Genomic DNA, 21,517 nt, shown 5'->3' on the forward strand with positions numbered 1-21,517 from the left:
GAAACAATTCTGGATGTGTAATGGAAGAGGAAATGGAGCTGCTAACCTTTTCAACAGACTGACTCGTGTTTTCTGAGGACGGATCCCGCCACAGATTGGCTACAAAGACAAAAGGAGTTTGCAACAAAGAGCCACTGTCAGAAATAAATTGCTATCCTAAAAATGTGGATAATTTTATGCAGCCGTTGAACTCTTTCTTCTCCTGACTGACACGCTTCTTGTGACTGCAAAAAAGTAACCATTTATCGACAGCAGCGCGTCCCACGTCTGAGCCGCCGGCTACAATGGGAGCCTGTCACGAAAAGAAAAACCCAACATGGAGTTTATTAAACATATTACAAGCTCATTCAGGTCTGGCTCAATAAGCATGAGTTCCAGTGGAAAACAGCGGATGTGGAAATGCCTCCTCCTAGTGGAGGAAATACCACATTTCACAGTCAGGTTATTTCTGACACACCACACTGTGAAAGGATAAAGAGGGATCCACACTGAACAGGTACCAAATACCAGTATTTATTTAATTCCATTAAATGTAATTTGCAAACCTCATGTGAACACTACGAATGTGAACATTGTGTTTATTTTGGGGAGCATGTGGTAAATGAATGAGAAGTATTAAATCGTGGCCCTCATCAGCACTCCAGCTGTAAATATAGGTGTGAGATATTCCTGAAAATGGGCTTTTGCATTAACCAGTATGACTGGAAATAAAAGCATGCATCACTTACAACTATGGCTACACTCGTGAAATGATAAAAACAGTTCTTTTTTGTGTAATATTAGGTTGAAAACTCATCTCAGTGAAAATGACTCCCATTTCTCTCACGTGTTCAAATAGATTCATCGATAATAGTTTTAACAACGGTATTTCTCACTTAGTCTCAGGACAGGTAACTAAATCTGGTTGAGCTGTAAAAAGTTCTCTCCCATCCGGGATTTAGCATAAGTACAGTTTGAACAGAGCATTAACTCATCAGGACACATGAAAATATAAAGCTGTCTATCATCTGCATAACTGAAAGTTCCCAAGTGGGAGTATGAATCCGTAAAACTGTATAAGATGATTATGATCACCTGATCGCCACAGAGATCATGTGATTGTGGAAAAACGTGAGTGAAAATGAAACAAATATGTGAAAATGGAGTATAAATGCTTCACTTCATCAGATTTACACAAACATGGAGACACATGGTGGAATCCAAACACGGCTTCCTGAGGATCACCAGTGCTGACTTGTGGCGTATCGACGAAATGCAGAAATCAAAGCCCACATCACACATTCTCCATCTGAGACACCTCCAATCCACTGGAAAAGAAGAAAATAGGAATCAGTTTTTAGCTAAGTAGCATCAGCTTTAGCAGAGAAGAAGCAGGTTTGCTGAGCAGTAGAAGTTTTAGCAGAGGCGCGACTGCAATTTTAACGTAGTGAATTCTAATCTCCACAATGTCTTCCTGTAAGAAGTTGAATGATCTTTGTATCATCAGAACACTCAACAGTCTTTACCTTTATTTGAAACCATGGGGGTGTGTGAAACCTGCAGAGGGACGAGAAAACACAGTGAATGAAGAGAAGCAGAGCTGCACTCCTGCCTTCTCTCAGCGTTCATGTCAGCAGGTTGGAGGGAACATGTTAGGAGAAAGTCCTGAAGGCCTCATCAGCTGACGATGATTCCAAGAGAAAATGCAAAACTCTTGTGGCGTCTTGGGCGTTTGTTTACATGACAACGTTGCTCAGAGCTGCAGTCCAGCTGTTTGACTAGTCGTTTCTCCAGAAAACACCCTAATGAGTGAATCAGTCATTAAGCTAACCCACTCAGTGCTGATAGCTCAGCTAATGCTAATGCTAGCAGTACAATAATACAGCTGAGGCCTTCAGTAGCACAGAAAGTAGTTGAAGTATCCTCCATCACCTTCCGGACGTCACCAGTTCTGCAGGTTTGGCAGTGTGTTGCAGAAACCGGCTGAGTGCAACACTGTCACCGTCCACTGACCTCACAGTCTGCAGGCTGCAGTCTGGACTCTCCACAAGTCCAGCAAACTGCTCCACCTCCGAGCGCCGCAGGCCGTTGTGACTCAGCTCCAGCAGCTGCAGGCGGGACGGCGTGGAGCGGAGCGCCGAGGCCAGAGAGGAACAGCTGGCCTCGGACAGACAGCAGTGATCCAGACTGGAGGAAGAACCGCCACAGCAGAACGTCACATTACAGACCGAAAGGAAGGAAAAAGTGGGGAAAGGAGAAGAAATAAAAGGAAAACCTGAACAATAAAAAAAGAAGACAAGAAGCAAAAAAACTGAAAAAATACTAGTGAAGCTTCAATTGCTCTGACCATTGTGAACATCTTTAAAAATGCCAAAACTGCTAAAGATATATTAAAACATATCGATTTACCTGTCACACGTTATTTTTGTGTGTAAAGCATTTCTTTTCTGTTTTTTTTTTTTTTTTTATTACAGAAAAGTGTAATATTTTGTAGCTCAAACCATCTTTATTTGGTGGACAATCATAAAAAACTCTCAGTACCCATCATGACCACAAACAAGTGTTGGTCATAATGGGTACACATGCTTGTTGTAGCTGTGGTAGTTATTTGAGCTATTTTAGGGATTTCAAATATTCTTTAGTCCATTTAGCACCACAAGCTTTTGTTGGTTGCTAACATATGAGAATTGAAGACATATTTTACTTGAACCATTCCTTGGTTTCATTTGTCTCGTATGTTTTTGTAACCAGTGTGAAAATGTATGCATAGTTTATTTAATATGATAATGTGTGAACAAACTAGTCTGGAACTCAACAAAGACCTTCAAAAAGAAGTTTCGGTTTGCTTTTAAAGCTGCGGTGAAAACAGCCCTCTGACGAAGGTAACCCACCTCAGAGTCTTCAGTCTGCAGCGTGGGCTCCTCAGGAAATGACAGAGCTGCTTCACTCCTGCGTCCTGCAGGTTGTTCCTGCTCAGGTCCAGATGTTTCAGGTGAGACGGGTTGGACTGCAGAGCTGAGACCAGATACTCGCAGCTGATCTCTGTCAAATCACACCAACCCAGCCTGGACATGGAGTCACAGAGGAAATGTCTGATAATGAAAGATAAAACAGGAGACTATTGCAAATTAAAACATATCGAGTCAGGCCTGTCCTCACTACTGAAACAGGTGAACGTGAAAGAGAACTGGTTGAATCTGTTTGAGATTCTTAATTGCTCTGTCAGATATCTGATCTAATAAAAAGAATGGCAGTGTGTGAGAGGGAATGTGAGAGAATCCAGCCATAAAAGAGTTGAACCTCATGCTAAGCATGCTAAGCTGAGGGCAAAAGACTGAAGCACTGTGCCTGACCCCAGAGCCTCCAGCTGGCATCCTGGACTCTCCAGAAACCCACAGAGACGCTTCAGTCCTGAATCGTAAATGAAATTGTCTCCCAGGTCCAGATGTGTTAGGTGTGCGGGGCTGGACTTCAGAGCTGAGACCAGAGCCGCACAGCTGGTTTCTGTCAAAAAGCAGTCACGCAATCTGAGGAGGACAAATAGAGATGCAGAGATAAGCTCATGTCCAACCAGTCACATGCTAGCATGTTCACTTAGCAGCTAGCTTCTCTGTCTAAGAGCGTGTTTATCTCAACTGCAGTTTCTTGTTGTCTCAGGTCAGGGTTAGGGTTACATTGGGACTATCTTTCACTGAAGTGTAATTATTAGAAATATGTAAATGTACAGATTAAAATATCCTCATGATACTGTTACTTGGGGGTCTTTAAACTGGGCAACTTGTGACTTTGTCCTTCAATGTACGACATAAACTCACCCCAAAATCTCCAGTCTGCAATGTGGACTCTCCAGGAGACCACACAGCCACTGCAGTCCTGAGCCCCACAGCTGGTTTCCTCCCAGGTCCAGATGCTTCAGATGTCTCAGGGAGCTCAGAGCTGAGAGCATCGAAGCACTGCTGATCTCCGACAGCCTGCAGTTCACCAACCTGGAGAAAGAGTTAAAGGTGAGAATGTAGAAAACCTTTTTGTTCTGTCCACACATGACGATACCATGGTTGGTTGAGGATGTTGACTAGTTTTTATATCATATGTTTCTGTATTTTCAGGGACAAAAATGTAAAAATAAAGGCTGATCAAAGAACTCCAGTCAGTGAACCGACCTCAGGACCTCCAGTCTGCAGTTTGGACCGCTGAGTCCTTCACAGAGAACCTTCACTGCGGAGTCCTCCAGCTGGTTTCCACTCAGGTCCAGATCGGTCAGATGGGAGGGGTTCGCCTTCAGGGCGGAGACCACCACTCTACAGTGAATCTCCGAGAGTCCACAGTCAGTCAGCCTGTAAACACACACGATTAAAAACACATCAATTCAAAGAAAAACACAATATGTTATTCATCCAACGAGAAACATCCAGCTGGATGTTTTGTAATTGCGTCTTTGGTATTTGTCGTGATCCTTTTATAGGTTTTGTATGAGATTCATCCAAACAGGTCAACAATGTCCACGTTTTAACCAAGTACCAACCACCGCTGGTAAAACATGAAGATAATGCTGAAGTGCAGAAAAGCTGTAATTCTGGGGAAATTCCAGCAGGGGGCGATGATGTTGGTTTCAAAAAGAGCCGGAGTCTGTCACGCCCTGTGCCCCTGCAGCCATATGGGGGCGCTCAGGGCTCATTTTGTCCTTGGTTCTTGCCCTGCCTCACCTGTGTCTCTCAGCTCCTCATGTGCTCCTTCCTCATTGGCGCCCTAATGTGCCTCACCTGTGTCCACCCTATTTAAGCCCTGCTCCCCTGGTGTGTCTTGTCGGCTCCTTGTGGGTTTGTTTGTTTGTTTGTTTCTGTTTCCCGTGCCTGCACCAGCTCAACCCTGTCCTGTGATCCTGTGTCCTGGAAATGAAGGAGTTTTTGTTCCACCTGGCTGCCTGCGCGTGGGTCCTTCCACCTGCACCCGTGACAGAGTCTCATTGGAACCCATTTAAAAATACCAATTTTCAGAATGCAAATAAACACATGAAGCGCTCGGTTTCAGAACATGTTCTGATGTCTCTTTCACTAGTTTTTACAAGCATGGTGGCTTGACCAGATTCTGATTTTCATATACCGTATTGGCCCGAATATAAGACGATGTTTTTTTCCAGAAATTGTATCCTAAAAAGTGGGGTCGTGTTATAATCGCGGACTTACGGTAGATGGTCAATACCTATCCGCGCCGCTAGATGGCGCCAAAGTAACACTGACCAGAGAGCGCGTGGAGCGATGAAATGAGATGAAATGATCTGATGAAAAATGGCGGATCATCTGGAACAAAGGGGCTGAACGCTGGACAACTGAGCAAACAACAGAGGAGAAGTTATGATACCAACTTTAAACTGATGGTGATCAACGCAGCAGAGTCATCAAACAACTGCCAAGCCGCCAGGAGATCTGGTGGAGCAGAGCCTCGTTCTTATTGGAGAGCACAGAAAAAACGCCTACAGATGCTAACACTATGAGAAAAGCTTTCCGTGGTCCCAAGAGACTGCGGTCCAAGACTGGACGAGACTGATAGAAGGGTGAGTGAATACGTCTCTGAAAAACGGAAAGACGGAATGTCCACCACCAGAGCCTGATTCAGCTGAAGGCACTGGAAAGGTATTTACATCATTTATGCAGTTTTGACCCCTTGAGGTTCTTATTTGTTGCTTATTGTTTCTTATTTTGAGAAAGAGAATATATTTTTTATTCAATACTGTAGTAATATTTTTTCATTTTATATCTCGTGAAATGTTATCTCAGTTGTGAGTTTTTGAGTTTATAATAATTGTATAATAAAAAGTTGTTTTATGAGTGACCTTATTGTCTTTTTTTTTCACAAAATGATCTTTGAAAAATAGGGGTCGTGTTATAATCGGAGTCGTCTTATATTCGGGCCAATACAGTAAATCATCTGTTGATTTTATTTTACGAGACAAAGTTGTGCATAAATCGCCCTATCATTGCGCCTCCTCTGTCCACGTGATGCGGTCATGTGATCGGCTCGGCCAATCACATTTACATCCAGTTTCAAAAGTTCAATATGGAGACGTCCTGCTCAAATCAACACAACGGGATTTCATCACGTCACGTATGTTTTATCCATCTTTTGTATACCATCAATGGTTCTTACTCACCGGGCTTTTCTGAAGTTCCTCACAGCTGGGATCAGTCTCCGTCGACCCTCCTCAGAGGTGTTGTACTTCTCCAGGTCCAGCTCATCCAGGACCTGGTCTGACATCTGCAGCATGTAGGCCAGAGCCGAGCAGTGAACCTCAGACAGCTGCTCTGATCTGTTCTCTGACCTGAGGAACGTCTGGATCTCCTGATGTACTGAGAGGTCCTTCATCTCCAGCAGGCAGTGGAAGATGTTGATGCTTCTGTCAGGAGACACTTGGTGACTGTTCATCTGCTTCAGGTTGTCGATGATTCTCTGATGGGTTTCTGGACCGCTCTCTGTCTGACCCAGCAGACTCCCTAGGAGTGTTTGGTTGGATTTTAGACAGAGGCCATGAAGGAAGCGGACAAACAGGTCCAGGTGTCCGTTTTCGCTTCGGAAAGATTTCTCCATGACTCTCCTCAACAAGGCGTCCAGAGATGAAGAATCTCTGTTGTCATCGTCGTCCTCTTCCTCTTCTTCATCACTGAAATCAGGGTTGTAATCATCATCATCGTCCTCATTGTACTCATCATCATCATCATCATCATCATTGTCTTGATTGTTGGTGGATGGATCGGCCCAGTCTTCTCCCAGGAAGGTCTTCAGAACGTCTGTGTTACGGCTGTTGTAACAGTGGAACATGAAGACTGCAGCCAGAAACTCCAGAACACTCAGATGGACAAAGCTGTAGACGGGTTTCTGGAAGATCGCAGACTCTCTCTTAAAGATCTGAGTACAGACTCCAGAGTACACAGAGGCGTCTGCCACATCCAGGCCACACTGCTCCAGGTCTTCTTGGTAAAAAATGTTCCCTTTCTCCAGATGTTCAAACGCCAGCCTGCCCAGCTTCAGGAGAACTTCTCTGTCAGCCTCCGTCAGCTCCTGTGGACCCGTCTCAGGTCCTTCGTGGTACTTGAACCTCTTCCTGTGCGTCTGAACCAGTACAAAGTGGGAGTACATGTCAGTCAGGGTCTGGGGCAGCTCTAATCTCTGGTTTTTGGTCAACATGTGCTCCAGAACTGTAGCAGTGATCCAGCACAGGATTGGGACTCGACACATGATGTGGAGGCTCCTGGACGTCTGGACATGGGAGATGATTCTGCTGCTCAGCTCCTCATCACTCAGCCTCCTCCTGAAGTACTCCTCCTTCTGAGCGGCTGTGAAGCCTCGCACTTCTGTCAGTCTGTCCACACATGTTGGAGGGATCTGATGGGCCGCCGCCGGTCGGGAAGTGATCCAGACCCGAGCCGAGGGCAGCAGATCCCCCCGGATGAGGTTGGTGAGCAGCACGCTGACCGAAGACTGGTGTGAGACATCGAGCAGCCGCTGGCTGCTGCTGAAGTCCAGAGAAAGTCTGCTTTCATCCAGGCCGTCCAAGATGAACAGCAGCTGGCAGACAGCCAGCTCCTCTGCCGTCAGCTTCTGGAGCGCTGGACAGAAAACATGGAGCAGCGAGAGGAGACTGTGCAGCTGGTCTCTGATCAGGTTCAGCTCCCTGAAGGAGAGCACCACCAGCACCCTGACATCCTGGTTCTCCAGGCCCTCAGCCCAGTCCAGGGTAAATTTGTGCACCGAGAAGGTTTTTCCGCTGCCGGCCACACCGCTGGTCACAACCACTCGGATGTGTCTGAGCTGCCGGGCCGAGGCTTTGAAGATGTCCTGAACCCTGATGGCAGAGTGATGGAGGCTCTCCCTCCTGGAAGCTGTCTCCAGCTGCTGCAGCTCAGGTTCCCTCTGGAGCTCCTCACTGTTTCCTTCGATGATGTGGAGCTCAGTGTAGATCCTGTTGAGGAGGCTTCCTCCTCCAGATTCATCACTTCCTTCAGTCACACGTTCACATCTCCTCCTCAGACTCTCCTTGTGTTCTTCTAGAAGCTGCTGCAGACCCACACCTGTTCACAGACAAAAACAACAACAATCACAGTACACAAAAACCACAAGCTCTCATGTCTCTACAACACAACCAACGCAAGATCAATAAAGTCTGAGAACACAAGTGGAGTGGGTGATCAGGAGTGAGCTGGAGAGTTAAGGGAATGGCATGAAGCGATGAAGCAACTTGCCTTACCTTGATACTTTATGGGTGTTATTTTGACTTGAAATGGCAATAAATGAAGTAAATGATTCTTACCCGGAATGCAGATGGCTTTTTCTGCACAGAGAGGACACCAGGAGACTCCCGGTGGAGCCTTCGGGTCCTGGTATGAGCAGATGCACCGTCTGCAGAGTCGATGTCCACAGCTCAGAGATACCTCATCCTTCAGGACGTCCCGACACAACTCACAGCAGGACAGACGCTCGTCCTCACAAGCATCCCTCCTCTTGGTCCTCCTTTTCCTTCTCACTCTGTAGACACAGAGGAGCAGTAAAGACTTCTCATCCTTTGTTGAAAAGCATTAATGTTCATTTATAAATGGAATTAAACATTGAAAGAATAAGTAATAAGTTATGGAAAATAGCTGATGTGTCTTTGATACGATGTTTGACTTATTTCTTCCCCCACTGAGTATCCCAGCCCAGGGACCACATCACGGACTGCTGGGTTGACAGTGAACAGAGAGATAACAAGGCATGAGGTCCAGCTGAAGCTGGCCTTGAGAGAACAGAAGCTGCAGCTGTCTGCATCACAATGCACTCGCTTGATTTGTAAAGTACCTCATTACAGCAAGGGAAATGTCACACGGTTTGGGTGTGACGGTGTATGAGAGCCTCTTCCAATTGAACAAAAGCAGCGTCTGCACGGCCATGGTAGAAATACTGAAAATGTTGCAGTTTTCATGTTGGGCCACTACTGACTTCTGTTGTTTGCTTTTGTAATCACAACTTTACCACGACCGTGTTGTACATGCTGTAGCAGCGTTTATGCCATATCCAAGGAGAAGCGCTTCCAAGTTCCACTTTAGAAGCGCTTTTCAAAAAGTTGCTTCCTCAGCGACTCGGAGCACCGTTGTCGTGTGTACAGAGGTCCAAAATGCAACAAAAGTTTAGAGTTTTCACTTGAAGTCGTTGCCGTGTAAACAGGCCCTTATCGTCTCACAGAAACACATGCTGGCTGTTACAGGGATGGCGAGTGTTTCCTTACATCAGGATGACCACTGAAGGAGGAAGGTGTGGGCTAGAAGATGCTAATTAGCATTGAACAAGGGGTGCAAGTCAACAAGTCACCCTATCGATGGCCTGTTGTGTTGTGAAAATGATCCAGCTCACAGTTGCTTTGACCCAAAGAAATTTACCACCATTTCATGAGTATCTCCCAAGAATATGTTGATGCTACCCGGAGGAAAATGTACACACAAGCATTGTGGTGACAAATGATCCACTTACTTTGCCGGCCCAGGCTCAGAACTGAAGTTTGGAGGGCTCTGGTTGGACCAGTTGGTGAATTCGCTGAACACTGAAGATCCTTCTGCTTGTTCAAGACGTAGACATCTACAGTCGCAAATAGACACCTATTTAGTTTTGTCTTCATAGCACCAAGCACCGACCTTTCAAAGAAAACATACTAAACACAAGCTAATATGATCAGTAATGTGGATGAGAGAGGGAGAGAGAGAGAGAGAGAGAGAGAGAGAGAGAGAGAGAGAGAGAGAGAGAGAGAGAGAGAGAGAGAGTTGGTACTATTCCATTGAAAAACTTATCACTGTTAAAGAGTTCTCCCAGCAGCCTAAACCTACAGTAACGGCACTGAACCAGCCTGAACTCCACATTTCAAATGTAGCCTTCATTACATGCTAATAAACATCTCGAGTGGACAATGAATAAAATACATGTTAAAAGTTGAGCTGAGTATTGATTCTGTAATAAAAATGTAAACTTTATCCTCAGTATTACATTTGTATTTCTTGCACTTACAACTGTGTATAAATGTGTGTAAATGTCATCCCACTGCAGAACAAATCTGCCTTCGGGTGTTAATAAAGTAACCTGAACCTGCATTTCAAATCTTAACTCAATGAGCTCTCTAAACCTAAAGCAGTGCGAAAATGCTCCAATGTGATCCGAACCAGCTCAAACTGGAAACCTCCTCAGAGACGAGAGTTTAAAGCTTCAAAGCAGAGACTGTGTAACCTTCCTGAACAGTTAAATCAGTTTGAAACACAGTTCATGGCCATTGTGACAATTTCTAACAGTTAAGGATGACTGAGGCTTGACCAACAGAAAGAGACTGAACTGACTGCGATATTAAATTTCCAGTTTTTCGTGAATCGCCTTCATTTTAGGGCCTCTTACTTTGCGTTTGAAGGTCCAGATCCAGCACTGAAGTCTGGAGGGTGTTGATTGGACCAGAGGCCCTCAGATAGGCTGCTGGAACGAGACGACGCTGCTGCTGATCGCTGCTGCCGACCTCTGCAACACAGTCAGTCAATCTTTATATACAAAGAGAGTTGCCTGCTGTGAGTGATTAAAATGATGGCTCAGACACACATGAGGGGAAGAACTCTGCAGCTCCTGCTCAGATTCAGATCACAGCAGATAACAGCCTCTCACTTGGTGGCGTTGGGAACCGGCGCTGTTCTGACGTCTGGGCGAAGACCTGAGGCCCCTGCTTCATACTCCTGCTCCTCCCCGTCCATCGTCGTCAGTCTGAGGGCAGAAACACCACAATGTGTTGATAAACTCAGCCCTCATTCAACACAGGAAACTGTATTTACGCTGCAAACTTCTTAATCACAGCTATTATGTAAAAGTGCTTTGTACAGCAAACACTGCAGCAAAAAATGAACAAACAGAATGAAAACATAAGTGAAACTGGAAAACAGATTAAATATCAGAGTTGTACTTTCAGCTCACTGAAACAAACCCTGTTTGGTTGGACAGTTGAATGCATGGATGGATGAGTGCAGCGGCTCTAATCCTCCATGTCTTGCAGTTGGTGGTGAAACATGAGTTAGCAGAATAAGATAAAGGCCACAACAACGTATCGCTGAGTCAGTCCGGTTCAACCAGAATGTCATGTGTAGAGGAAATCACAGAGGAAATCACCATGGGGGTGGAGGGGTGGTAGAGGTGGGGGGTGAAAAACTGTGAATGAAGCTTCTCTGGTTTCTGTTTCGAAAATGACAGACTCACAGAACACTCAGAATTGCAGAATTGAGGAGGATAAAACCTCAGGTTCTTGTATATTATTTGCTTGATAATTGTTTAGTAATGGAATAGAATTGTTACGTCTTCAAAAAGTTGTAGAATCTGAATTGTCGGTGGCTATATAAGTTTGTGGGAGGAAGATGCTCTATAAGGACAACTCAACTCCAGGCTTCTTGGACCTGTGCCGATGTGATTTAATTCCATTCATGTTTTAAAGTCTCTCATGTTAAACGGCAGGTACACCGACAGGTACATCAACCACAAAGCAGTAAAAGGGAATGTCATATTTCCTGAATATTGATCTCAGGGAAAGCATATAAAAGAACAGTCGAAGGCCCAGAACTGATCCCTGGGGGCTCCCGCAGGTCAGAGGGGCCACTGAGGAGGAAAACTGGCCCAGATGCACACAGAAGGATCAATCAGTGAGGTATAAGACTTTAGTCAGTCCAAGGTGGCGCCACAGTGCTCGAGACGTGACAGGACAATGGTGTGATCACTGTGTCAGACAGTTAGGTCTCGAAGAATTAAAAAAAAAAGCACCATTACCAGATTACATTTTTTAAAGAAGCTCATTCAAGAGCAGTTTCAGTGCTGTGAAGAGGCTTAAAACCAGACTGACACAACTCAGCAGCATCGGCCTGTTTTAAAACTTCCTTGAGCTGGTTAAGAAAAAGTTTCTCTAAAACGTTGGAACGAAAAGAGAGTTTAAAAACTGGCCTGAATTTAGACAGAACCAGTCCAAATGTTTCTTTTTGAAAAGAGGCTGCACCGTGATGGAACACATCCAGAGCTGAGACAGGTTTATAAGAAACAGAACGAATACAATCCGCTCTGCAGTCGCCTGCTGTGGAACGGGGCAGGAGCGGTCAGGTGAGGAGTGCATGGTGGAGGCAGTGAGAAGGGAAATAAAACAGGTAGGTGGTCAGACAAAAGTATTAGGCAGACTTCAGTTATTTGTATATTACATCTCTCCCTGCTTCAGCACTCACACGGAACTCGTTACTGGGCTTTTTATGAGGTCAGTGATGACACCCACATTAGATCGAGATACAGGACGTCTTCCCACAAGGCCTGGAGTTGAGTAGTCCTACTCTATCACCAGGATTTTAGCCCTCGAAAGATACAGATTTATGAACTAATGACAACGAGAAGAAGCAGCAACAAAACAAGTGAGATAGAATTCATGTTGCAGTCAGGAGGACTAAGTTATTTCAGGATTAGTCAGCATATCCTCCAGTAAACCTCACTTCAGCTTATAGTCCAATCCAATAAAACAATAACTAAAGCAAATTAACTTGCAAATAACATTACAGTAGAAATATGACACAGCCGTACAGCAAAAGTCTAAAAGACTCACCGTGTGTTCATCCTTCTGGTGTTTTGACTTCAAATAAAGAAGGAAACTGGTTCTCTGAGGTGAGCTCCTCCCCTCTGCCTGTACAGGAATACAGATCCATCATGACCTCTCACATATTTGCCATGACTGAGTGTTTGTTGCACATCACAGATAATATTGTATTACCTTTTCTGACAAGGCCTTTAGCACCAACTACATAATATACACATTCTAAAGGTATGCATTATAGGTGTGTGATGAATCAGAATGCAGTTTAAGTATTTTAAAAGCATTTAAAAATACTGCCGTTAACTAGTCACATGCAGAGTGATTCCTCCATCCGTCTTCTTTCCTGCTTAGTTTATATGGCAGTACAGAAAGTAAAGCCCAGACTTCACTGTCCCAGGGACCAGAAGCCACTCTATCACCTGTGTGGGGCAATTAAGGACCCCGATTAACCTCAGAAACCAGTACCAGGAGAAAATTCATGCATCCACAGGGATAACATGCAAAGATCACAGTATGTCCAGCCTATCTATCTATCTATCTATCTATCTATCTATCTATCTATCTATCTATCTATCTATCTATCTATCTATCTATCTATCTATCTATCTATCTATCTATCTATCTCCTGGTGTTTGACACTTCTGCATTTTAGTACTTTGTAACATTTTTCTGAAAGAAAGTGTTGGTTGACCTGCTCTCATGCGGCACCACAGCGCCCTCCTGCGGCCTATACGCGCACTACAGCGCCACTGCAGCGCAGCCATTCGGGACGCATTCCATTACTATGAGATATTATGTAACAAAAGTCACTCAAATTGATACTTCAGGGTTTTTTTGAAAAACATAGTTTACCATTATATCAGTGTGTTTCGAGTTAGTAGGAAACAGATTGATGAATATTCCCTCTCACACTCTGCAGTGTGAAGGTCGTGTGTGAGGAGAGAGAGGGAGACGAGGAACCGAACGCACCCCCTCGGCTCCCGGTCACATGCTTCTCGGGTTTGGATCAGCTGACTTCGGCCATCAGCTTCTCCTTTTTGATGCTCTTCCTCCTCCGTCGGCTCACGGCGCCTCTCAAAACGCTGCAGCCTCGTTATCGAAGCTTCACCGGCGTCCGATTCCCAGTTTGAGGCCGGAGAATCTCTGATCCAGCAGCTCGGCCCTCCGGATAGATGCTGCTCGAGTGGATGATGAACGGACACGCCATTCTCTACACGGGGGTCACTCTGGCCTTCTGGACCACCATACTGATCGTTGGTAAGGTTATATCCTCTACGAAATAATCAAAGTGGAATTTTATTATCCCGTTTATATTTAGGCTTCACAATCAGTATTCTTTTTTTTTTAATCGCCGCTGCATTGACAGCTGTAATGGAGGACCCAGTGTTTCGGTTTGAATGGTTTCCTTGTTAACTGAAGACCAACTACCTCGAGCGTCCGCTTGTATCAGTTCATCTTGAAATAACACTCGCGAATAGTGCGACACTTCAAAACATTATTGTAAATGCGGGTAAATGGCTTTTGCCACAACAGCTAGGGATTTTTAACATCTGCTTTTTCTAGCAGTAACGACGGACTCTACAGGAAGTCGTCATCAGTCAACAGGGAAACCAGTTAATCCGAAACACCTGCTAAAGCTAGGCTAAACAGCAGTGAATGATATTTTGAGTATCTTTCTAATAATTTTAGTTAACGGTGTTTATATTATTATTAATACAGGCTAGTTATGAGACATTAAAACACACGTGATAGTCTAATATTATAATTCAGTAATAACGGTGTGATTTTAGATTCAAATTAGCGTTATGCTAACATGTAGCTAACGATAAGCCAACATATATCAAAATGCCCTAAACATAAGAAATGAAAACGTTCCCTCACATTTTGAATTCACATTGTGTAGTCCCTATGTTTCACTAATGCTGTTTGTGGCCATATTCGTGTTTTCTCTATCAGTTGGTCATTTAGGTGAGTGTAAGCTTAGCTGCATGCTAAGTGAGCGTTAGCTTAGCTGGTTGCTAGGCTAACATTAGTTAAATGAGGAACTTCTGCACTTTTCACGTGAACATGAGCTCTCACACCGATGCTACAGATTTTTTCCACACATGACTGTGTTTCACACACAGCTAATAATATAGGGACACATAATCACTGACAGTGCGATCGCAGAATGCAGTGTTTCCATTTGACTGCAGTGGGGGTGACTGTCTGTTTAATAGATTATTGTGCCTACAAAATGAGAGTAAAACTTACTCTGAAGTCCAGCTTCAGTCACTATTATCTCAGAAATCTTTAGTGTGTGCATAGTTTATATTGCGATCATATGACTCCATGCTTGTGGAATGATCGAGCATGTCAGCTCTTCTTGCAGCTTTGTCACTGCCTCCCTCTCTTGTTGATCTCATTTTGATTTTGGCTGTATATTAAATCAATCTGAAGGGGAATCTCTTTCATGGAGCACATCCATAACACTGATGACAGTAGTACTTGAAATGTGTATTAACCTGAGCAGTTACACAGTTGGATCAGAGCAGAAAATGTAATTGCATGCAGACTGACATGCAGCTATGTGCTCATTCGGGCACATTGGCCCCTTGTTTTCTTTATAAACCCGAACTGCATCAAGCAAAATTACATCTTTTCTTCTGAATAAGTCCAGATAGAACTGAACACGTGGAAAAGGTATTTATCTAGCACCATTTAGATGAGAGGAAACTCGCAATGCTTTACAGGGAAATAAAAAAAAATATTATATATGTATAATTATATATATATATATATGTATATATATATATATATATATATATATATATATATATATATATGTATGTATGTCTGTATATATATGTATGTATATATATATATATATATATATATATATATATATATATATATATATATATATATATATATATATGTATGTATGTATGTCTATATATATATATATATATATATATATATATATATATATATATATATATATATATGTGTGTGTGTGTGTATATATATATGTATATATATATATATACACATACTGTACTATGATAAAGGTAAAGCCATTGTTTTTTAGAGGGCCTGTGCACTTAATGCATTAATCAATAATAATGATGCAGGGGTGTCAAACATCAGGGCTGTGGACCAAAATCATTCCATGCCAGGCTTTAATCCATTCTGTCAAACATCCAAGCAAATTGTGTTAATTTCAAAGAAAACGTGTTTTTTTTAAAGACACAGCAGTGAGACTTGAGCTGAGATATTGGTGATGCTGCCGTGAAAACTATCAAACGAGCTTCTGCCTTAAAGCCTGCTGTCAGGGTGAGTTTGTACAAAAAAAATAAAATAAAAAAGCGACAGTATATTTATTTATTTATTGATAATTCACTGTATTTTGCACCAGAAGGTCTCATTGACATAATCTTTATGCTGCAGTTGTAGTCTTTTTTTCTTTTTTTTTGGCAGTGTTTAGTTTTTGCAAAAATGTTGACCTTTTCATCGCGCATACTCTGCTCCACATCAATTAAAAACTTAAAATTTGAAGGGTGTTATGCAGCATCTTACTGGTTTGGCCCTCTAAAGATGAATTTGTCCTGTATATTCCTCCTGAGCTAAAGAGTTAGAGCCATCTGCCTTCAGTTCTGATTTAAATGAAGTGACTGTCAGCAGGAAGTTTGTTCCTCAGGTGAAGACTGTAGGAACTAAAAGCTGCTTCACCTCGTTTCCTCTGACTCTGGGAACGTTCGGTGAACCTCCTCCTGAGGACCTCGGGTCTAGAAGTTTCATCTTCCACTCATAAATCTGAGCTGTATTCAGGCCACAAACTGTTGACAGCTTTATAGATGAGTCGTAAGATTTTGAGGTCAATATTTTGACACACAGTCAGCCGGTGCAGAGGTTGAAGCTCAGGTATAATGTGCTTCACCCTCTTTGTGTTGAGGACTGTGGATGAGTTAACACACCATTAAAACAAGTCAGCCTACTGAAAAGAAATGTTTCTCTGAATCCTGGTTGTTTTAATTCTTGCAATAATTTGTGTTACCTTCTTTATGTGATTGTGGAATTTCAAATCTGGATCCAAACTTAAACCCACATTTCTGCTTTGATTCAGTCAGTCCTCTTTGAGTCTCTTTCCATGTGCCAGTTTTGATTTTAGCCTTCAGTTGTTTTCTTCTCGTGTTTCTCCGTGATAAATCAAACTAGCTAAAGCGGGTTCAGGCTTGTTTTTCATTTTGTACCTGTTTGTTTCCGCAGGGATCTGCTACACCATATTCGACCTGGGATTCCGCTTCGATGTGGCATGGTTCGTAACGCTCATCCCCAAATGTCTGCAATTAGTGCTGAATTTCATGCTGATAATTGTTTCATTTTTGTGAAACCAGAGACATTTTCTTCATATAAACTCTGCATCACAACAAAGACAGTGTTTAAAGGTTGTTTCTTCCTGCTGTTGCTGGCCAGGTTCCTCACGGAGACGTCTCCCTTCATGTGGGCCAACCTGGGCATCGGCCTGGCCATCTCTCTGTCCGTGGTGGGGGCCGCCTGGTCAGTAACGCTCTGCAGATCCGCCGCTTCGCTCTCACCTGAAGTGGATCTGAACTCCTCTATGTGTGTGTCTTCCAGGGGGATCTACGTCACCGGCTCCAGCATCATCGGCGGCGGCGTCAAAGCTCCACGTATCAAAACCAAGAATTTAGTCAGGTGAGGCGTTCTCCAGAGACGGCTTTCGTTCGATAGGTAGTCTGGTTTGTGAGCTGTGACTTGAGAAAGAGTGAAAGCAGGAAGAGTAACGGTTCCCGTTTCTTCCTCCGGCCTCCAGTATTATCTTCTGTGAAGCCGTCGCCATTTACGGGATCATCATGGCGATCGTCATCAGCAACATGGCCGAGGTGAGCATCGACTCAGCTGAAACCTAACGGAGAGGTGACCGTTTTCTGAACGAGATCTTTTCTCCCTCAGAACTTCAGCGGAACAACTCCCGAGACCATCGGAGCTCGAAACTACCAGGCCGGTAAGGAAATGGAGAGTCCTTTTCAGAAGCAACATTTCATTCAGTGGTTTTGATGTGCTGCGACGGCACTAAGACGGCTGACCGGTCCCGTCTGGCTCCGCCCCCCTCAGGCTACTCCATGTTCGGAGCCGGCCTCACCGTGGGCTTCTCCAACCTGTTCTGTGGGATCTGCGTGGGCATCGTGGGCAGCGGCGCGGCTCTGGCCGACGCCCAGAACGCCAGCCTCTTCGTCAAGATCCTCATCGTGGAGATCTTCGGCAGCGCCATCGGCCTTTTCGGCGTCATCGTGGCCATCCTGCAGGTGGATGAAACAAACACACCCGCTTCTTCTCTGCTACTGTTACTGTTCTACAGCAGTGCAGACAATGATTTTATTTATTTATTTATTTATTTATTTATTCATTCTTCTCTCTACAGACGTCAAAAGTAAAGATGGGCGACTAGAAGAGGCGCTATCAGAGGCGGAGTGGAGGAGAAAGACACTGCTGGAAATATATGATGGATTATTGTGTAAATACATGGTAAATTATTTAAACGTCTCTATTGGCCTGGTGTTGTTCTTCGACAGGCAGGAGTGATGTGTGGAGAAAAACAGATTCAGAATGAGCAAACGTCATTCTTTCCTCTTCATACCACTCTTATTGAACAACGCTTGAAAATGACACCAGAGTATTGAAACTATTTGTGTGTGTGTGTATGTGAGTGCGCGCGTGTGTGTGTGTGTGTGTCCTGAACATGTGATTCTTTTCTTTAATTGTGAAGCATGAGGTTGTTTCTAAATGTAGCCTGGTCTGTCAGTTCTTTTTTTTCTTTTTTAAATCAGTTCTGGTCCACAGGAAGGCCACGGCCCAGTATGAAGAGAGAGTTTAGAGTCAGACCGATGATCTGAAATGGAGGCGACGCTTTTAGAGCGTAAAGCTGGAGTCTGATCACATTTATTCTTTTCACATTCACTACACAGCTTGAAGTCCCCTGAAGTAACTGTTTGCTAAATCCGTTCTTATCTACTCTTTTCTTTTTTACATCACAATAAAATTTGGATTCATTTTGAAAAAGCAGTCTCAATCAAAAGTATTATTTTCTATTCAGTTTGTTGATTAAACTGAAAGAGAATCTGTATGTTGGCTTCCAACTGACTGCTTATTTCCAAGTAATCTCACCTTTTCGGCCCAAATACTGCTTCAGTTATTGTATTCACAATCGGTGATGCAATTTCTTATTTTTGATCTATCTTTTACACAAATTCTTTTCTTGCTCAATATTTTTTACTGAATTTTCTTGCTTTGAATGTATTTCGTCCTGTAAAATATTACAGAAAAAGTTTACAGACCGGCTAGCTCGTCTTGTCTTGTAATACCACTTTATGCCACTAGGTGGTGTCTCTAGTCGGCCCTAACGACTCACAGCTGCCCCCTACTGTCTCAAACCGGCACTACTTTAACCTTCCATGCTGTACCTGTTTGTTTTCACTATTAAAGCTTTAACATCTGGGTTGTTTTTCTCAACATCTGCCCCTCGGCGGGCAGTAGAATAGGAGTGTTTGGCAAAGACGAGTCTTAATGTTTTGAACGTATCATTCCCGGGACGACGGACCACATTTGATTGCGACTCGGCTCTTTTCTTTGATTTTTTTTTTTTTTCTTTTTAAATGTTGTGAACATCACATGTTATGAACCTGGTTGTGACAAAAGCTTTTTGGTTTGGTTTTTGTTTTGTTTTACTTATCCAGGTTCTGCACCACCAAACCCAGGCTTTCAGTGACTGTAGATGGTACTGTGTGTGTGTGTGTGTGTGTGTGTGTGTGTGTGTGTGTTACAGTAATGTGACGGTGATCTGGGTATCGCTCATTGTTTTTGACCTTGTGTTGAAAATTGAAAATTAAAAAAAAAAAAAATCCTTCTGCCTTCATAAATGTTCTGGAGAAAATAAACTGATTCCATCCAGCTGTTGGTTGCTTTATTTGATGTTGACCCTCTCCCATGGCTGTCACTGTTCACCTTCATCCACCAGATGGAGCTGGAAACCACAACCTATATCCTCCAGTCCTCACTGGTTCTGCTGCAAGACTGAAACTGAGCTGAACAGTTAAATAATCACCGTTAGTGTCTTCATTTTTTTTAGATTTCTCCATAAGATTGAAAAAATGCCAGAATATTACATTAATTAAGAGTATTATTTGGTTGTAGGAGTGGATGGATAAACGGCCCTGTGTAAAGAAAAGTGGGCCCAACATGCAGCCCTGAGGAACTCCTAGATTCAGGATGATGCTTCAGAGGCTCAATATCATCTGCAGGGGGATGAAACTGAAATGACCACAAATCTGAAATTTTTTCCTTTAATTTTAATGTGAATACAGTACAATACCTGCCTTAAACACACACTTCCTGATCTCACTGGGAAGATTACAATTTCCAAGAAAATCTCTTGTGTTGTGAAAAATTAATTTTGTAGGTTTAATTTTTTTTTTTTTTTGCATGATAGCATTTTTCCCTGTGAGGTTCCTGTTTTGGCCAATGGGATGTAAATTTGCCACACTTGCTGTAAACCATACAACCTTTCAAAATGAGGCTGTGTTTGAACAAAGAGGACTTGGATTATTAGAACAAAGTGAACTGATTATTTTTATACTTGGATTGAGTTTAGAAAGTATGAATGTTGAAGGCTGCAGAAACCATATGGAAGCAACAGGCAAACAAATATTCTGTGTTCTGTTAAACATAATTTTGCGTAGCAGTTACAGTACAGTGTGCAGTACAGGTGAAGATTCAGTCTTAAATATTTTATGTCAATTCAGGAGGGCTTGAGTTACATCATGAACTGTTTTCATGGGATAAAACATGAATAAATCTGAAATAGCTTCTATTATGATTCGTTCTTCGAAATGACAATAAAGTAAGACATATATTGGTTAAGTTATAATATTACAGCTGAACTAGTATGTATGACTGATTGTACTAGGTAGTAACTCCACCTCGTTTAAGCTGTTTTTGTAGATTTAATCTTTATTTTGGATAGCAATTAATCTCGAGATTGAGGGAAACATTTTGCTTACTCTTATAATAACTGTCTTAATTATAGTTTGATTGTGCAGTAATGAGCATTGTGCATTTAAATCATGTTTTTACATTTCATATAGTGCTCTTGTTGTGGATTCAAGGTGAATGTAATATTTTCAAATGCGTGTTAATAAATTAAAGTCGTTATAAAGAACTGAAGTTGTTATTTAACTGAAATCGTTATTATATAAATGTATCTTAACATTATATAATGAATCAGTTTTTATATATTCTTTTCTTTTTAGGTGACAGAAGGGTTAACGCATATCAGATGCGTGTGCGTGCGTGTACGTGCACGCGGGAGAGAGCGAGAGAGAGAGAGAGCGAGAGAGAGAGAGAGAGAGAGAGAGAGAGAGAGAGAGAGAGAGAAAGCGAGCGTGTAGAGACAGTAAAAACGCGAAGCCATTGAGGCTGTCCGTCCGGGCTTCCGTAGGCAGCAGGACCAGCTCGCTGCTCCATCCTGAGCGCATCTTTCCTCCTCTTTCTCCTCATCCTCTCCCAAAAACCCCGCGAAATGACGGAGAAACGCGGGGCACGCCGCCTGCCTCGTGCCGGACCGCACCGTGTGGGCTCCCCGGTCCTCCGCGGCTCCGCCTGCCGCACATGAGGCTTCCTCTCCGGGTGGTTTCTGCGCCTTTCCCCCCCTCTCGGATGGAGAGCCGACATCACAGCGGAATATAGTTATCCAGACCTGCGATCTCCCTCCACATCGCAGAGCATCGCCCTCCAGTTAATTCAACATATTTTGCCGTTTGTCACAACTCCTCCTTGTGGGTTTATTTCCTGGATGAATCCAGCGGTGCTCCAGCTGCAGCCGAGTGCATCCGAGGTAGGTCTCCTCTCCGGGAGAGTATTGTTTCATTCAGCCTTTTGTTT

At 43.3% G+C, this 21,517-nt stretch overlaps 2 protein-coding genes across 3 annotated transcripts; one reads left to right on the forward strand and one right to left on the reverse strand.

Annotated features, from left to right (window-relative positions):
- Window positions 1–499: 499 nt before the first annotated feature.
- On the reverse strand, window positions 500–12,614 carry LOC115405863 (NACHT, LRR and PYD domains-containing protein 3-like). 2 transcript variants are annotated; one of them, XM_030115614.1, is made up of 13 exons: window positions 12,593–12,614; window positions 10,639–10,734; window positions 10,381–10,497; window positions 9,475–9,579; window positions 8,282–8,496; window positions 6,128–8,042; window positions 4,140–4,313; window positions 3,795–3,965; window positions 3,333–3,506; window positions 2,871–3,044; window positions 1,993–2,166; window positions 1,506–1,536; window positions 500–1,307 (listed from the first exon to the last, which is right to left on the reverse strand). In XM_030115614.1, the coding sequence occupies exons 1-13, from the start codon at window positions 12,601–12,603 to the stop codon at window positions 1,221–1,223; spliced, it is 3,444 nt and encodes a 1,147-aa protein (XP_029971474.1). In that variant the 5' UTR covers window positions 12,604–12,614; the 3' UTR covers window positions 500–1,220. The 2 variants fall into 2 exon arrangements, with proteins under 2 accessions (XP_029971474.1, XP_029971475.1); XM_030115615.1 differs by lacking the exons at window positions 500–1,307; window positions 1,506–1,536 and having other exon boundaries at window positions 2,165–2,254.
- A 950-nt stretch (window positions 12,615–13,564) lies between these two features.
- atp6v0b (ATPase H+ transporting V0 subunit b) lies at window positions 13,565–19,528 on the forward strand. Its single transcript, XM_030115624.1, has 8 exons — window positions 13,565–13,837; window positions 16,829–16,877; window positions 17,036–17,119; window positions 17,198–17,275; window positions 17,394–17,463; window positions 17,534–17,585; window positions 17,696–17,886; window positions 18,003–19,528. The coding sequence occupies exons 1-8, from the start codon at window positions 13,753–13,755 to the stop codon at window positions 18,027–18,029; spliced, it is 636 nt and encodes a 211-aa protein (XP_029971484.1). The 5' UTR covers window positions 13,565–13,752; the 3' UTR covers window positions 18,030–19,528.
- The last annotated feature ends 1,989 nt before the right edge of the window (window positions 19,529–21,517 follow it).

The sequence above is a fragment of the Salarias fasciatus genome, chromosome 18 (genome assembly GCF_902148845.1).
Source record: "Salarias fasciatus chromosome 18, fSalaFa1.1, whole genome shotgun sequence".
NCBI lineage: Eukaryota > Metazoa > Chordata > Actinopteri > Blenniiformes > Blenniidae > Salarias > Salarias fasciatus.

What these genes read in the sequence shown, in the direction of transcription:
- LOC115405863 (XM_030115614.1), bottom strand. An exon ending in TGCAGACTGAAGACTCTGAG is followed by an intron (nt 2,167 to 2,870) that starts GTGGGTTACCTT and finishes TTCTTCCTCCAG; the next exon opens with TCTGGATCACTGCTGTCTGT. An exon ending in TGCAGCCTGCAGACTGTGAG is followed by an intron (nt 1,537 to 1,992) that starts GTCAGTGGACGG and finishes GTCCCTCTGCAG; the next exon opens with GTTTCACACACCCCCATGGT.
- atp6v0b (XM_030115624.1), top strand. Translation starts at nt 13,753, where the DNA reads ATGCTGCTCGAGTGGATGATGAACGGACACGCCATTCTCTACACGGGG. An exon ending in AAAACCAAGAATTTAGTCAG is followed by an intron (nt 17,276 to 17,393) that starts GTGAGGCGTTCT and finishes TCCGGCCTCCAG; the next exon opens with TATTATCTTCTGTGAAGCCG. An exon ending in AGCTCGAAACTACCAGGCCG is followed by an intron (nt 17,586 to 17,695) that starts GTAAGGAAATGG and finishes CGCCCCCCTCAG; the next exon opens with GCTACTCCATGTTCGGAGCC.